General features: G+C 33.7%; 4 protein-coding genes across 6 annotated transcripts; 2 read left to right on the top strand and 2 right to left on the bottom strand.

Annotated features, from left to right (window-relative positions):
- Nucleotides 1-300: 300 nt before the first annotated feature.
- On the top strand, nt 301-3810 carry LOC143214425 (NECAP-like protein CG9132). The gene is made up of 3 exons (XM_076435473.1): nt 301-538; nt 975-1371; nt 1654-3810. Exons 1-3 carry the CDS (start codon nt 453-455, stop codon nt 1909-1911), a joined length of 741 nt encoding a protein of 246 aa, XP_076291588.1. The 5' UTR covers nt 301-452; the 3' UTR covers nt 1912-3810.
- Nucleotides 3719-6610, bottom strand: LOC143214421 (uncharacterized). Its single transcript, XM_076435464.1, has 5 exons — nt 6193-6610; nt 4722-5025; nt 4385-4645; nt 4148-4300; nt 3719-4045 (listed from the first exon to the last, which is right to left on the bottom strand). Exons 1-5 carry the CDS (start codon nt 6483-6485, stop codon nt 3887-3889), a joined length of 1170 nt encoding a protein of 389 aa, XP_076291579.1. The 5' UTR covers nt 6486-6610; the 3' UTR covers nt 3719-3886.
- Nucleotides 6611-6895: 285 nt separating this feature from the next.
- Nucleotides 6896-12362, top strand: LOC143214422 (tRNA methyltransferase 10 homolog A). 3 transcript variants are annotated; one of them, XM_076435467.1, is made up of 7 exons: nt 6901-6999; nt 7077-7331; nt 7446-7755; nt 8330-8476; nt 8533-8638; nt 8718-8879; nt 8946-12362. In XM_076435467.1, the coding sequence occupies exons 2-7, from the start codon at nt 7141-7143 to the stop codon at nt 9095-9097; spliced, it is 1068 nt and encodes a 355-aa protein (XP_076291582.1). In that variant the 5' UTR covers nt 6901-6999; nt 7077-7140; the 3' UTR covers nt 9098-12362. The 3 variants fall into 3 exon arrangements, with proteins under 3 accessions (XP_076291581.1, XP_076291582.1, XP_076291583.1); XM_076435468.1 differs by having other exon boundaries at nt 6977-6995; XM_076435466.1 differs by having other exon boundaries at nt 6896-7331.
- Nucleotides 9409-14166, bottom strand: LOC143214423 (uncharacterized). The gene is made up of 6 exons (XM_076435469.1): nt 13875-14166; nt 13118-13433; nt 12151-12361; nt 11739-11889; nt 11527-11655; nt 9409-11459 (listed from the first exon to the last, which is right to left on the bottom strand). The coding sequence occupies exons 2-6, from the start codon at nt 13354-13356 to the stop codon at nt 11182-11184; spliced, it is 1008 nt and encodes a 335-aa protein (XP_076291584.1). The 5' UTR covers nt 13357-13433; nt 13875-14166; the 3' UTR covers nt 9409-11181.
- Nucleotides 14167-16949: the final 2783 nt, after the last annotated feature.

The raw sequence follows: 16949 nt of genomic DNA, 5'->3' as shown, positions 1-16949 counted from the left end.
ATATTTGAAACGCTGATTATATGATTATATGTAAATACCGAAAATTATATGTGCATTCGAATGTATGCAGTAATAATGAAATATATACTATTTATATACATTAATTGTTACCACATTTTTAGCTATACATAAATCAACAATAGCAAGAATCAAGTTTTCAAATTGCGTTAGGTGAAGATTAATTTGTTTCCCTGCTTGTATTTTCAATTTTCAGTTGTATAAATTGCAGCGTGGAGTATTGTTAGCAATATACAGAGAAGGCGATCTATTATCGCTAGTGAAATAATCTGTGGTTAACGGTTTTTGTGTGGGGATGGGAGGCGTGACTAGAGATAAAGTTATCAAATCACGGTGGAGATTCGTCAGAAAATATAAACGAATTTTCAAATAGCACTTGATCAAGTTCAGCCTCTCAAACGTACGCGCTTTCTCCGTGTTTTGTCGAAAGTACAATGGATACGTACGAAAGTGTATTACTTGTGAAGAGTGAAGTATTTGTATTTAGTATACCACCAAGGTCATTGAGTAGGGGTTATCGGTACGAATTTATTCTTTTTCACGATATTTCCTTTGAAAATCTTTTATCTCGATCAAAGTACTTCGCACGCTGAAACGCGTGGAAAGCATAATATTTCTTTTGTTGTACTGACAAGGCACCTTAATTTTTCGAAAACATTTAATTCCGATCATCTCGCACAATTCATACGTCAGCAAATGTTATACCGGAAATTGTTGACAGAACAACATATTGTTGCATCTGGAACATATTTCTACACGATTTTTATCTAAATATGTATTGTGCGTGATTCATACGACGCCAAAATCGTTTTATTCTAATCCATCGAGACGATCAAGTTTAACAGATATTTTAAAAATTTTATGATACCGTACAATTCTAATTTTGTCAAGTGAAAAAATGCATTTATTCGAAACTGTTATGTTCGTTTAACACATATTCTTTTGTATATTCATAGAGCAGCCGATTGGAACCTACAAGACCCGACATGGACTGGCCGGATGCGTCTCGTGTCTCAAGGAAATGCAGTAGCGATAAAACTGGAAGATAAAATTACAGGTGAACTGTTCGCCAAATGTCCGATCGAAAAGTATCCAGGTATTGCTGTCGAACCGGTCACGGATTCTTCGCGTTACTTTGTTTTGAGGGTTCAAAATGATAATGGACGATCGGCCTTTCTTGGTATTGGGTTTTTGGATAGATCGGATAGTTTCGATCTAAACGTCGCTCTTCAAGATCATTTTAAATGGCTGAAGAACCAGGAACAGATAGAAAAGGAGAAGGATGAGCCGAAACAAGAGTTGGATCTGAGATTTAAGGAAGGGGAGACGATCAAGATCAACATGAAAATTACTGTAAGATCATTCGACTATTTTATAGATGAAGGAGTACTCTCCATGCCTCGCAACAAATTCCTCAAGACGTGACACACTTTAGCCGATTATTCGGCTAGAACCAAAAGCATCAGTGGAACTTTCCTTTCGAATTGCTGTTGGGAGAATTCTTGCAAAGGCACGGAGAGTACTCTGTGGTTGGAATGGGCGAGACGAGAGATAATATCTATGGATATTAATTTGTAAAGAAACATTAGGCTACAAATTAGAGAATGAAAGATCAAATTCTTAATTGCGATACAGAAAAAAGATGGCAGCGAAGTTTCCTCCAAGGCAAAACAACGACCCACCGCAGGTATCGGTTTACCTCCGCCACCAGGCGGCGTAAAAATTGCACCTCCACCAGCCAAAACTCCAACTTCGTCCCCTGCTCATAAACCTGCCCAGAACCAAAATCAACCAAACGCGGAGTGGGGAGAGTTTGCTAGCGCGTCTCAACAATCTCAAGCCCAACAACAACAACCGTCAGCAGTAGGAAATTCCAGTTGGGTGCAATTCTAACTTCTTACAAGTTGTATTAAAATTTAGTGTAGCTGTGCTATAGAATCATAGGCAGTGCATATGTATATTAATTTGTATATGCACATGTACTTTGACATATACGCATACATATACCTTTTAAGGGTAATTATTGACAAAGATGTTTCTGTGTACATAGTAAATTAGCTACTATATATATTTTTAGAATATGATCTTTACTGTATTATAGTTGAGTACTTATAAATACTTGTGAATTTCTGTTGTGACTTAATGGTGAAACCGACTATACAGAATGGAACTACATTGATTAATCAACTATCCGAATAGAAAATTATGAAGAGTATTGCATTGAAAAGCTTGAGCCACTCGTTTCGGTGATTTGAAAAGAAATTTTGAAGATTCATAATATATCTACATGTTGAGAAAGATTTATTTGATCTTAGGTAATTCGAAATGAAAAGTTGAACACAGCATTATAATTTAGCTTTTTGGTCCTGCCACGTATATTTTTAATACATATAGTACTAATGCAGAGGAATGTACATATAATTACAATTCTTATTTAAATAAATTATAAAAAGAAGAGTAATACTCATATTTTTTATATAAGTAGGTACCGTATAAGTTTAGTGCCTTGTACAGATTTGTCTTTGGAAAATGAGACAGCCTGAATTAGAGAAAAAGAAAAACAGAGAATTAGCACGCAGAATAAAAAGACGATAATAGAAATTTGTGATGTTCAAAATTGAAGATTCTATCAGCATAAAATGCTTTCCCGAAACATTAGTTCAGTATTACGAATAAAATAGAAATGAAATACATTTGACATTTCCTATTACATGGATACAGTCTTTGTTAAAACCCTTAAAGGTGTATAAAATTAAATATGGTGTATACAGTCTTAGTTTATATTAGTTTCCAGCGTTGTACATAATACAAAAAATTGAGGAGACTACTGGCAGAGAAAGGCCTAATCGTATGGATGTTCGAAATTTTTTTTTATTTCATCCTGATTTTGTACGAATAGGTTTCTAAGGAGATAATTTTTATATCATTTTCGTTATATCATCAAATTATATATCAAATATCAAATTTTTCTATTGTATTTTTATATATTTTAGAAAAGTTATTTAACCGGATGTAAATTTTCATTGAATACTGTATGCAGAATCATTAAGGTTTAGAATGAGAAGCTTGTAAAAATATGTGCTTGAACGCATTTGAAGAGAGATAAAGAATTGTAAAGCGCTGTTCACATTTAAAAGAAAATTGTTGACAGAAAAGTTTACGAAAAAAATATTATTACTATAACTCCCAGAGATGTAATCTATATTCCATATAATCCAGAGAGAATAAATTTATTACACATATCTTTGTTCGCAAGAATGGAAAAAAAAGAGTTCAATGTTTCATGTACATATTATGAATAATTATCGAAAGACGATATTATGTCCTGAATCGTATATGTATACCTGTAAATTATTTACAGATATAAGAAGTTTGATTTTCTCGCGCGTAGATAGAATAAGCGAGAGAATTACTTATATAGTCTGGTATCATTGTACATTGTAAATGATGCAGAGTAACGTTGTTAATAATATGTATGTTAATATTTAGAGTAATGGAAAAAGAATATCTCTTGTAATTCCATAAGTTACATTCCGTTTTTAATGTATAAAAAAAAGAAGATTACTACACGATACATGCGTATTTGTGTAAGTAGTTTTATATATATATATATATATATATATATATATATATATATATATACATATATACATACATATATAGCGAAATTCGTCTCGTTGCAGTAAATGAAAAAATGCTGTTGTTTTCTATTGTATATTTTCGTTTGTAGTTATAATAAATTGCATAATTATTAATACGCTAAAGAATTATTAAAAATCATATTACAAATAATACTTTGTAGATAGATAAATGATAACAGCAGTTGGAAATTTTATTCTATCGCAAGATTATTTATCTTGGTAAATGATCAACAACGTTTATTACGAGCAACGTTAAGCCTTAAACTTCGCATGGCCATGTCACGACTAAAATGACGTTGCACAGGACGTTGAAGTTGTCCGTTGACTAGACTAGAATCATCGTCACATTCCACGTTGCTTAAAACCACTAATAGTACTCCAAGCACCTGTAAAAATCAAAGTTAACATAATCAGTCGTATACATACGTATCCATTTGAATACGAAGTATATTTACAAAGATAGTACAATATTTCCTTATCTTATTTACCAGACATATGATTATCAGTAATGTATAGATATGTATGCTCGCAGCTGGAAGTGACTCCACTTCTCGTAGAGCTTTGGCAGCTTCAGATAGATCTGGTTTTAATTCCAAGGCATGTCGCAGATGTATAGCTGCTTCTTGATAATGCCCGTACGCCTTCGAAAAGACAAAGTTTCTTAAATACTCGGACAATATGCATAAAAGTGCGGTACGCTGAGGTTTCGAAAATGTTTGGATTACCTTGAATATTTGACCAAGCGTAAGGTACTGTTCCCATGCATTGCGATCCGGAGGTTGCAATTCCAAGGAACGTCTCGCTAAGTATGTTGCGTCGTCCAAGTATTGTTGTACCAATAACACCCTAGCCAAATTTAACAAAACTTCCGCGTTATGTGGTGACACAGCGAGCGCCCTTCGAAAACACTCGATCGATCTTTGTGCGTCTCCTTTTATGCGCCAGAAATTTCCTATTTGATTATATAGTTGCACCGATTTTGGTTTCTAGAAGAAATTTCATGGAATTTATAATAAACAATTCACTTTTGTTACAGATAATCTACGCGTAACTAGGATGTACCTCTCGTTTAGCTTTTATTAATCGTTTCTCTAATAGATCGATGTCAACGTCCATAGTTTTACCGCCGTTCTTCTTGAACATAAGAGCTACATTAGGTTCGGGAACCAATGGATGTTTATCTCTGTTGGCAACGCCGAGCAAGTTGTCGTAATAAGTGAAATTAACAGGTTTTCCACAGTCCAAGATTACATCCTCGCATTGCTGACCAGAAGTGCATACAACTTGTTCGCCCGATGTTTGAGACGACAGGGTGAAAGGCTCGGTGGCGTTCGGAGTATCCTTCAACACGTATGACGAGAATCGTCTGCCAAGGGGACCAAAGTTAGGGCTTTTTTAACGCTGAAAGAATAGTAAGCCACACACAAATACTAACTACAGGAAGAAACAGAAAATTACATCGGATTATTTGTAACAAGTATTTCGAACACAAAATCTCAAATATTCTCAAACATAATTTATAGTTTGATAAAGCAAACAGAAGTAAACAGATTTCGATATATTTCTTAAATTAAAATGTTTTCCGCATAGTACGCGATACACTTGTTACTAGAGGCTAGTACCTTCTACCAAAGTATGCAAGATACTTGGGTAATTTTTGTTTACTCTTTCTTTTGAGGACTTAAAAACTTAATAACTTTTTATATTTTTCATAAATTACGAAAAGAAAAATCATATTTTTATTATACATGCAGAATTACTGTCTATGAAATATACTCGTGTACATTTCGAATAAACGATAATCCAACCGTTAAACATGCAATAGTGACTATTCTTTGCATCTACAAGTATGATGTACCTTCTTATGTGTGAACAATGTAACACTAAAAAAGAACTGTAAAATGTTCTAATCATTCATATATTGAAAGGGGTCGTAGACGTATTTCTTATTCTGATATTCAAATTGTTGCTTAAGGGGTATTATCCTTTCGATACGAAATTGATGTAATATCTCGTACAATACTTAAATGTTTAGTAATTGATTAGAGATGCCTAGATATTAAAAAATGTAAGCAATATTTTGAATAACGGTACAGCAATTTTCAGTGGTGACTCCGAGCCAACGCTCGAGTGCTAAGGACTAACACTGAACCTACAGAGCCTTAAAATTAACTGGAACATGTTCCCTTATAAAAATGACCAGATTGATTTTATTTAGACTTTGTGCGGCTCCTATTGTAATGCATGCTTTACTAATGATATCTATACAATCATTTCTTATATGAAATCATTTCTATTATTTCAATAATTGTAAAATAAAAAATCTGGAACCACTCATTTTGTCTGGTGGTGGTAGGTTTAGTGTTAATGTAAATAGTATATTTCAGGCACGTTAGCTTCCGAAACAGGAATATCGGTGTAATCTATCGTGTAGAAGAAATCTAAACAACATACTGATTGAATATTCAGAAAGAAGAGACATGCCACTCTGCTCTTACCTAAGACTAACCAGATCATCGGGGGGGTTCCTTACCGTTCATGGTTTCCAGAGAGAACATTTTCGCAGTCTTGACAGTAAGCTTGTACTTTCTCGTGTTTATCAGAAACAGCGGTTCTACTCCAACTTTGTCCATTACCGACACTGATGCTACTCGCCAAGATATCAAAAATAGGATCATCTTCCACCGTACTCGCGAAGTCTGTTGTCTTAACAACTTTATCAGCACTGAGCCTCCAAGAAGTCCTCGAATTCGTCAGTTTCGCTTGGAGTATTAGAAAGCAAAACAAATAGCCGACGAGACGACCGTCGACCCCGACAACGTGCATTCTCCCGCTTCAGAAAAAACCAATTCCAACACGTTGCTAGCTAACTCTCGCTGAGAAATCGTCTGCTTCTCTACTTACAAAAAAAGATGATTTAGATTTTCATTCAGATGACTCTTTCCTCTAGGAACTATTGACTTGGCTGCCAACATTTCTAAATCCCTATTACCGTATCACTAGCAAATTTTAAATTTCAATTTCTCGTAAGTTCATTTACAATGTTTACAATTTATTTTGGTTCAAATTCATCGAAATTTATCGTTTCTCGAATCTCTTGCTTGCTACCTAATCTAATAATTCAGCGAATGAAAATTTTCAATGAATTATTGGGCAATGAAAAAAGGTTATTTCCAGTTATTTCTTCAAAGTGAACTACAGTGAACTATATACATATATATATATATATATATATATATGCATATATATACTTTTTCACTTCGACTCACTTCGACTGTAATTTGAAACAATTCAATGGTAATAAATATCTAATTTCAAAATAAATAAGATATGTATGTAGGTATGGATACTATTAGCTCGTGCGATTTCTTATCATTTTATTATATCTTGTGAAATGCGGTGTTTGAATCCGCGCAGATACCCCGCTCACTTATGAGCAGAAACACGAGATTCTCGTTTCTTTTCGGATTTTTTCGATAACATGGAAAACGAGAACGATGTAAACAAACATAGAGAAACAGAATGTAACGAGGAAAATCAAAATATTTCTGACCGGAATGATTGTCATGACACCGACGAGAAACTTTCGGAGTCCCATCGAAATATTAGCAAACGACAATTGAAAAAAATAAAGAAAAGAGAGAAATGGTTAGAACGAAAGAGTGAGAAAAGGTTTTTATTTCTTGATTCTTTCACTTCTAAGTTAATTTAGTAAAAATTTTATATATCGTTTATCAATTCTACATTATGCAATTTCTAATGAAAATGTTTTAACATATTTTATAGATTGAAGGAACGGCAGAAAGCAAGAGAGAAACGAGCATATGCTCGTGCAAATAATATAGATCTTGGTCCGTCTAGGAAAGCTTTAAAAAGGAGTACGATGGCCGATAGTAGTTGCAAAATTGAAGTGACTATAGACATGTCTTTTGATGATTTAATGATCGACAAAGATATTGCAAAATTGACCAAGCAGATATTAAGATGTTATACATTGAATAGGAGAGCCCTCGCTCCGATGCAATTTTCCCTTACTAGTTTTAACGGGGCGTCGAGAACACACATGCAAAAGCATAATGGATATCAACATTGGGACGTAAGTGCTATACTCCTGAGTTCGTTAATGGGGTAGTCTTGTTTCCAGGATTGCAAGGATGTGGGATGCACCTTCTTATTTCTCGACAATGCAAAGATGGGGCTTTTCAGTAGTCGAAAGCGCTAGATAAAAGATTGCTCTACATAAAGCTGTGCATGTAGCTATTTTCATAAAGCTGCGACAGCTACATGCTACCAAATAATGCAAATTATGCCTTGTAAACATAAAAACACGAGGGTAACTGCAGCCCAGATTGATCTTTTATCTAGCGCTTTTGAGTACTGCATAACCCCATTGCATACATTATTACTACGTGCTGCTGAATAATGCAAACTACACCTTGCAAACGTAACAATAGGACTTTTGACTAGGGATGTAACTTTTCCGAAGCTTCGAAGGATTCGAAGAAACGAAGGGAACTTCGAAGTTTCGAAGTCTTTAAAGTCTTTGAAGGGAAGTTACAGCCCTACTTTTGACTACCGAAAAACCCCATCTTTGTATCATCAAACAAGTCTACCTCCTCAAGAAAATGATGTGCCTAAAGTACTTAGAAATATCTAATATGATTTTCTAGGTAAAATTTCATGTGGAAGGATATTTGGATGTTTATCCAAAAGAGAAAGTCATATATTTAACTAGCGAATCAGAAAATGTGATCAATCATCTAGAACATGATTGTGTGTATGTTATAGGTGGTCTTGTTGATCATAATAGTCATAAGGTAAGCTAGCTTATTTGATATGTATAAGTCTTCTTGTACCGTATTTACATTTCTAGGGTTTGTGCCACAAAGTAGCTAATCAGGCTAATGTAAGGCACGGACGACTCCCTCTAGACAAATTTTTACAAATGAAAGCTAGGAAGGTTTTAACTGTTGACCATGGTACGATTAGAATATATTATATATTTTTCACATATGTATACTAATTGTAAGTATACAAATACAATTTATATTATTCCAGTGTTTGAAATCTTGTTGAGAGTTAGCGAAGGAGAAACATGGCAAGAAGCGTTTTTACAGGTACTGCCAGAGAGAAAAAATGCTCAACCAATTTCGTCTATAGAAGAAAATAAAAGCGAGTTAAATACTTGCGAGAAAGAAGAAAATATTTGCGAACGAAATGGTACAGTTTACGTGTGTAAAATGATAAACATTGATAATACATGTACACGATAAAATTTTGTTACAGACGAAACATCGAAATTTCTCAAAATTATGGAAGAAGACAAAGACATGTTGAATATTTATAAAAATGAAGAAAATATTTTTTACACGAACAATACAACAAAAGCAAATGTGGAAGTTGTAGATGATGAGAATACAAGTAATGTATGTACATAATAAAATTACAATATACAGATTAAACAAATCAAACGAAATATTGCATTGTACATAAATACGATTTGCGTTTCAAATCGAATTCACCTTTTGCCAGTATTGCATAACACAAGTTCTCACAATTTTCTCTCTTTTATTGTTATTACTGCATTGCACGTATTTGTTGTCAAAGTACATTCTGAAATTTTGCAGGAAATAAAAAGTATGTATATATAAATGCAAAGCACATTAACAACAAATTTCTTCTTTTGTATAAATTATGTATTACGTGTACATAAATTTACGAGGGATCTCGAAATGTATAATAGAATAAATTTATAATAAATTAAAGAGGTCTCTGTTTTTATTCAAGACAATGTATGACAGATTTTTACCATAAACATGATATCTCTTATGTAGGGTAATGATAGAAAGATAAAATGGAAATTTTCAGTCACATTTTTCGAAAAATATTGATCAATTTTTCTCAAATTTTGCAAGAAAATTTCAAAAATATTGTTTCTATATTATTGTACTAATTATATACATATTTCATTTACAATACAGCAGTTTCAACACAACAGTGGGACTGTGAAAATAGATTAGAGATATACAAAGTTTTGTATATATTATAAAAAGTACCGTACATAATGTTATATTCAATACAATTTCACACGATTAATTATGACTAGGAAATTATTGCTCTAACGTTTCAATACAAATTAGGCTACATTCAATTTGAAAATTATACAATCCTCCGAGTTCTTAATTTCCGAATAAAGCCAACAAAATTTTTGCAAAATTTGGGTAAGACTGATTATTTTGTAATTAAAGTGAAGTCCGTATAATGTGTATGACAAAAATAAAATTATATTTACATAAGTGGTATCATTTTTAATAGTAATTGATTTCACAAAAAAAATGTCGAATTAATTTTACGATTTGTGTAGTACTATTTTTACGATTCGTGTAGTTTCGCTTATCAATAAATAATTACAAAATTGATTTTCGTAGGTTTTAAAAGAAATTTACGAGATCTGCATAATCAATAATAAAATAAATTGTTATTTATGCATCGTTCAATACCTAAACCGAGTTAGAAAAAAGTGAAATCACGTATATAACTTAATTAGAATGCAAAAATCACATCCGAGTATTTATGAAATATATGAAATTCTTTTTCTTGATAGATCTGAAATTCTGTTTTTATAGGTAACTTTTGCAATATTAAAAACAAGATTGATATTTACTATGATATTATCTACGTTCGTTTCTCTGCCTGCACACTGATACTATATAATTTCTAATTTCTTAATTACAATTTACAGACAAAGATTTTCTATATATGATACATATATACAAAATTATCTTCCTCCGTGAAGGTCAAAGCGATATTTAAATTGACAAAAGTTACTTATTTCACAGAGATCTCACATTTTAATTTCTTATTGATAATCGAACTTTTATACAATACACCAAAAATTTCGTACACGTACTACAAGTATACTTAATCTGTTTGTATATCAACGAAAATAAAAATCAAAGGTGGTAGAGTTCCTTTTTTTTCTTCTGTGTATAATATGTACAACTTTGTAAGTATACTTCAACACAAGTATACATCAAGGTAAGTAAACTACTGAGAAGCTATCATTCGCACAAAGTCAACAAAATTTCTATTTCTAGACATTAAAATTTGTTACTTCAGTTATAAATCTAATAAAATAACCGACATCGTTTTTCTAAAACTGTTTCCCCAATGATGCTAATAGAAACTTTCTGAATATTTATTCGATTGAATATTTATTCAAAGCGGGTAGCTAAAATGTAAGCAAAATCATTTTTGGTAGGTCATCGTCGAATTACAATGTAAAATAGATTACTGATTTGCATTAGTGTGCCTGTTTCTATCAATATCAAGAATTTAAGCATGCTAAAGTCTATTAATTTGATGAAAAATTGCGAAATAAACCAATTCCTGTATAAAATCAGAAATTTATTCATTTATGGCACACTAATAGGAACCAGTATGTAAAATGTATGTAAAATTACCAGCTGCTTTAAGCCTATTCTGCATAATAATAACTTCACAGTTCACATATCTGTAATTTTCATGCAATGTCTAAGTCATCGGCATCCTGACTATCGATCATTTCGAATTCGCTACCACTTTCATCACTATGACTAATTGATTTTCTCGATAGAGGTTCCAGTTCTGGTTCTCCTTCGGATGACGATCCTTTGTCGAAGTTATCACTTTGAAATTTACTACCATCCACATCCGTTTCCTCGACACTAAGTTCTAATTCAGAAACTTCTACGCCGTCAGTGCTTCCATCTTCGTGGGATGGCATTTTTAGACCCGTAATGTCGTCTTCATTGAAAAATTCTGTAATACAAACATCTTTGTATTCATCTGAAATATTTAGTGAAAAATGAAATTGTGAAGTAAATACCATTTTGAGCATCGGACAACACGCTTGTCGGTGTTGGAGATTGATCCCCAGATTCTCCAGCTCTCGCAAGCACTTGAAGATTGTCCTCGGTCACTGCTGGTAAAAATTCTTCAATTTCACTATCCCATTCTGTCGGACAAGAAACGATACGTTAAAAATTCGTTACGTTACTAGACGTAACACGTCTTTATATCTAACGCTATGTTAATCACCTCTGTGTGATAACATCTTGTTGGGCAGCTTTAATAATAATGCGGGTCCAAGTAGAATGCTCATGCATATTGTATACGCGAGAAGCACGCCGTTTATAGTGCGACCAATAATCCACAAGCCCAAAGAGAGAGAACAAACTGCGGTGCAAAACTGAAACGAATTTGAATAATCGTTAAAGAACTGTACGAAACGCTTAATAATTAGACTGCGGATCTTTATGCGATTATGGCTTTCGAAAATTTTCAGAAAATTCTAGGATATAAAATACAACAGAATTTAGTACGATTTTAATTTATTTCAGACCACAGATAATAAGATTCTATTTGATTCGAGTTTCTCTTAAAATTCATCTAGAAAAATTGCAAATCGCATAAACATCCACAGTCTATTAATAATACAATGAGAGTTTACCACGCCTGGCTGATCCTTTCTCAACTGCTTCAGACTATGAATCGCTGATTTCACCTTTTTCCCAATTTTGTCAATTTGTTCTGTTTTTGCGCACGATCTACAAAATATACATTTTTGTATGTGGGCTTCTAAGGTACTGTAGCAGAGTACTATGACCAGCGCAGCACTGCTGGCTGCAGCCAAGCCACGTATCTCTAATACGATAATACCCCTGGAACATACAATTACAAATTAGTACTTTAAAAATTTCTTTATTCGTTTAAACATTACGAATTCGTTCAAACAATCGAACGTTCGATAAAACGGTTACTATAAACACAAAATAAAAGTTTTGATGACGACGTGTTTTTTTTTTGTCACTTAGATTTGCAAAAAGATTTACGCCGCTTTTTGCACGTCAAACGATTATACTTTTTAATAATCAACGCGCACCGCCATCTATTAGAAACAGTACTATGGATCTGGTGGGAAAATCCGTAGAGAAGATGCAATTCATGCGACACAAAGCAAACAAGAGTGTCATGAATAAATGTAATTGCGGAGAAATAGAGCGAGTTGAACCGCGTATTGGTTGTACTCGTACTACCCGTAACGAAACTCATCAATGACCGATTATTAACGTACTCACGGAGATACGCGAGGAATCGTGGCTCTCGAGCATTGATAGATAATGTTATTTACAATCGACATATCAAATGCCGAAACGTACACGCTTCGACAAACCTTGACCCAGAAGGCGGATAACTCGCGGAGCATTAGAAGACAGCTGCGACGATCTTCGATGCGCGACATTTTTATTGATACAGGTACCGTTCGAAAATGTTCGGAAATTCTGAACGGTCGATTAGACGACTTTCGAATAAGAATTTCGTCAAATCGTTCGAGCAATATGCGAGGGAGAAAAATCGAATTTTACGCATATATTTAAATAGTATGTGTGTGTACATGATGGAAGGAAGAAACTCACCAAAACAGAATGTTGAACACGATGACGACGGAGATGCTATTGACGGAGTTCTCCCAAAGAAGGATACTCTCTAGAATGCTGCAAAGCCGCCTGGATGCTTCGAAATTGCATCCGACATTCTTGCACCGTTCAACCTCGACGTTATTACGATCGTCTTGTACAACCTTTTCGGTTGTATCGTGATGTGTCGCGTTTCTCATCCATCGAAAATAACACGCCACTCTCGAAAACCGTTCCATGACAGTTCCAGGTCGATGTTGACTGCTTTTGTCGTCCTAATTTCCGTTCTCCTTTGGCATGGTACACCCTCGGAAGACTGTGCGGGAGTATTTTTAGCGCGTGACAACGAGTAAGAAACTTTTGAGAACGAACGTGTATAACCGCGGGGGTTTTCTTCTGCTTCTCGGAACGAAATAACAGAGTGTGGCGAACAAGGAAAAAGCAATAGAGATAGAGAGAACAGTGTATATATCAGTTGATAGAAAAGAGAGAAGAAGAAAGAACAGAAAGTGAGAGGGAGAGAAAACGAATATAAACGAAAGGATAGGGACTAAAAGACTTGTGGCGATCACTGACAAAGAACGAACGATTAAAATGCTACGGAACGGAGAGGGAGAGAATCACTAAGGAAAGGAGAAGGGAATACGATGTATATATATGTATATAGTCGAACAAGGGAAAAGGACAGAGACAGAATTCTGTACACCCTTGCGATATATTTTACAAGTTCGCTCTTGTTTATTTCTTGATTATATACCTTCTTCCGTTATTTTACTGGACCTCTTTCTTTGTTCTTTAACTTTTTCTTCTTCTTCTAGTTTAGTTTTTTTTTCGACCACACCACTCGGTGCACTGTATACGTCGTATCTTTCACCGTGCTACTGACGTACGTACGCGCCTGAGCGATATTCCACATTACCCTACCTTCGTCTACTGCAACACACGTGACAACCGCGACACGAGACGTCGTTCTACAGCGCACAACGTGTATACAGTGGAACTGCGTATAATCCTTATAGTTTAGTCGTCTTCACCGTACCAAACACGATACTTACCGTGACTTTTGCATCTTTACAACAATTCTAGTCCGAACGTAAACAGTACACCTTTTTTCCCAACACGCGCTCTTTGGTTCGATCGCTCTCGCCGCTAGGACAAAAATATCTGTCTGCTTTTCATTACAGTTTAGCATTTTATTGACAATGTTAATAGCAAGTGTTACTATCAAGAATATATAGTGATATTTCGAATACTATTTTCGCAGACTTATTCCTCATAAATAGACCACGCGATCTTTATGCGCATTTATAGCAAAATTGAGTAGATGAAATTGAAAATTGTTGAGAAATTTGGAAAATTCAAGATATCGATTCAGTTTCCATTTCTTGCAATCGATGTAGACAATTTTTATTTTGCATCAAAGATCCGCAGTCTTTATGATCGTAAACAATTATTATTATAAATATTATCTATTATCATAAACAAGTTTGATTTTTAAACTGTTCCTCTTGTTGTATTGCAGTATTTCGAGATATGGTCTTCTTATCGTTACTTTTGATCCAATTCATATAAGATTTTTAAGTGCGTTCTAACGAATTTAAAATATCTTTATCGATTATGAGTCACTGTTTGCCGTTACGTCGAAGTTTGTCTAATCCATGAACATTAATAATTAAGATTTAACGTTTTCAACGTTTTTACTACATATATATACATATAGAGATGTACTACATATATACTTACATAGATGTGCATAGCTGCCCTACACACAGTCAGTTTTTGTTGATCTGAAAATGAATTTTGTCCAGCTAATTATGGCATTCGAACCGCTACGACGCGTCCCGAACGACCTGAAATAGCAAGTTCGTTCGTTGTTCAGTTTCTCATGCTGCGATCTTTTGCGCATTTCCTCGGAATTTCCGTTTTATTTCGAATACTATTGTACTCGAGAGAGCTTAATCTTTTATTTGTTATACTTAAGCCTCTCTGGTAGAAACGATTATTTCAATCAGCTGTTATTAATTGCGAAACGATACGATATACGGACTTTCATAAAAAGTTGGTGACCTGTCCTTCTCAACTGTCACGGAATGCAACAAAATTGTAACCGTATATTTTGAGACTTTTGGGTCTATGGTGACACTGCTAGGCTATTATTAAATGTCTCATGTCCTGCATGATGTTACTTTAGCACCAATTCTATTAAAATAGTGTTGTGCATCGAATTTCCTTGCATTTTGATAATCTGTCTTAATTTAATTTATGCGCGCGATACGTATGTTTACAGCATACATTTACACTTGACATATACGTAAATAGCTTTAAAACACCTCGGATAAAGAAAACAGTAAAAGATTAAATAAGATGAGAATGCATTTGTTTGAAATACACAACTAGAAAAAGCTCATATTTCAATTTTTGAAATTACACCGCTCATTTTCAACGAAGGATATATTATTTATAAATTATGCAATTATTCAAATTTTCCCGCTTTGAATGTGCGTCAAAATGTTTGACATTTAACAGATATGTGTATGTATGTATTATGTGTATGTGTCGGAAGAAAACATAATGATGCGAATGCAGCACACGTGTACTTAGATACGAGTGCATGTTTGTTTTAGATAAGACAAAGTCAAATGCATTTTTCTAAATTACATATTTGTACAGTGACTCCCACTAATATTCGGACACTGTTAAAAAGACGATAACTTTTTTAATATTGGACCATACGATTTGATTATTTTTTTTTTAGAAAAGTTAGAATAATTGTTTTGCTACACAACGTGACAAAAATTTTTGAAAAAAATTGCAAGTTGTCGGAATTGCAGAGAATACTAAAAGTTGCCTTTTACAACTTTTTTACGATATTGCCAGGTATATATATACATATATACATATACATATATATATATATATATATATATATATATATATATATATATATATATATATATATATATATATATATTCTAAACTCTAAACCAATTATTCTAACTTCTCCACAAAAAGTTCAAATCGTATGCTCCAATATTAAAAAAGTTATCGTCTTTTTAACAGTGTCCGAATATTAGCAGTCACTGTATACATATAATTGAATGCACCATACAGAGGACTTATATGTATATTTTAAATAAATATTGTTTCAATGCATAAGCTTGTTCTTGGTGCCTTTCGAATGATCTTACACCATAGTAGCTGTAAAGTTAACGTTGCTGCTGAAATCCGTCTAGATTGTCTAGATAATAGTCTCTACACTCTACTGTCGTTCTTTGATCATTTCATTCTACTTAAATCGCGCGAGGTCAGCTGTTTCAGGTTTTCACTTTTACCATATCAGTAACGTTATAGATGATCGAGCGCCCTGTTCCTGGAAATGTCATAATGTTTGCGTAAAGTCTTAATGGTCGTTTGCAGATTGCACGTCATTAAGCAATTCTCAACCGAAAATCATTCGCTTTATTCCTACAGAGACCATTCTTCGTCGCGTCCTCTTTTTATCAATACTTTACCCTTTCAAAAGCATACTTTTATCTATATACGTATATATAGTGCGTTTACAACATTAAAAATCATTCGGATTTATGAAATACATATATTTGAAAAAATACCAACGCTGAGAATGGTTAAGAGAATTTTACAAGTTATCTTCTTTTCAGTTGATTCGATGAACGATCGTATTGCGAAATTGTAAAAGCTATTCCCTGATTATTAATTATCTCGGTTTCCTCATCCACGCAAAAAAAAACCGTTAAATTTGTTTCTCATACTATAAACGCAACGAATGTACAACTATTAATAATTAGTTCATTCGTATGATTACATTATGTAA

Source organism: Lasioglossum baleicum, chromosome 12 (assembly GCF_051020765.1).
Source record: "Lasioglossum baleicum chromosome 12, iyLasBale1, whole genome shotgun sequence".
Classification (NCBI taxonomy): Eukaryota; Metazoa; Arthropoda; class Insecta; order Hymenoptera; family Halictidae; genus Lasioglossum; species Lasioglossum baleicum.
The sequence above is the reverse complement of the archived record's forward strand: the minus strand, read 5'-3'. Positions and strand labels throughout refer to the sequence as shown.

Coding starts and splice junctions, on each gene's coding strand:
- LOC143214425 (XM_076435473.1), top strand. CDS start 453: ATGGATACGTACGAAAGTGTATTACTTGTGAAGAGTGAAGTATTTGTA. Junction 539..974: donor TCATTGAGTAGGGGTTATCG/GTACGAATTTAT, acceptor GTATATTCATAG/AGCAGCCGATTGGAACCTAC. Junction 1,372..1,653: donor AGATCAACATGAAAATTACT/GTAAGATCATTC, acceptor ATTGCGATACAG/AAAAAAGATGGCAGCGAAGT.
- LOC143214421 (XM_076435464.1), bottom strand. CDS start 6,485: ATGCACGTTGTCGGGGTCGACGGTCGTCTCGTCGGCTATTTGTTTTGC. Junction 5,026..6,192: donor CTCTCTGGAAACCATGAACG/GTAAGGAACCCC, acceptor TCCCCTTGGCAG/ACGATTCTCGTCATACGTGT. Junction 4,301..4,384: donor CGCTTGGTCAAATATTCAAG/GTAATCCAAACA, acceptor GTCTTTTCGAAG/GCGTACGGGCATTATCAAGA.
- LOC143214422 (XM_076435466.1), top strand. CDS start 7,141: ATGGAAAACGAGAACGATGTAAACAAACATAGAGAAACAGAATGTAAC. Junction 7,332..7,445: donor GAACGAAAGAGTGAGAAAAG/GTTTTTATTTCT, acceptor CATATTTTATAG/ATTGAAGGAACGGCAGAAAG. Junction 8,477..8,532: donor TTGATCATAATAGTCATAAG/GTAAGCTAGCTT, acceptor TTACATTTCTAG/GGTTTGTGCCACAAAGTAGC.
- LOC143214423 (XM_076435469.1), bottom strand. CDS start 13,356: ATGGAACGGTTTTCGAGAGTGGCGTGTTATTTTCGATGGATGAGAAAC. Junction 11,890..12,150: donor GAAAGGATCAGCCAGGCGTG/GTAAACTCTCAT, acceptor AATTCGTTTCAG/TTTTGCACCGCAGTTTGTTC. Junction 11,460..11,526: donor GTTGTCCGATGCTCAAAATG/GTATTTACTTCA, acceptor TTTGTATTACAG/AATTTTTCAATGAAGACGAC.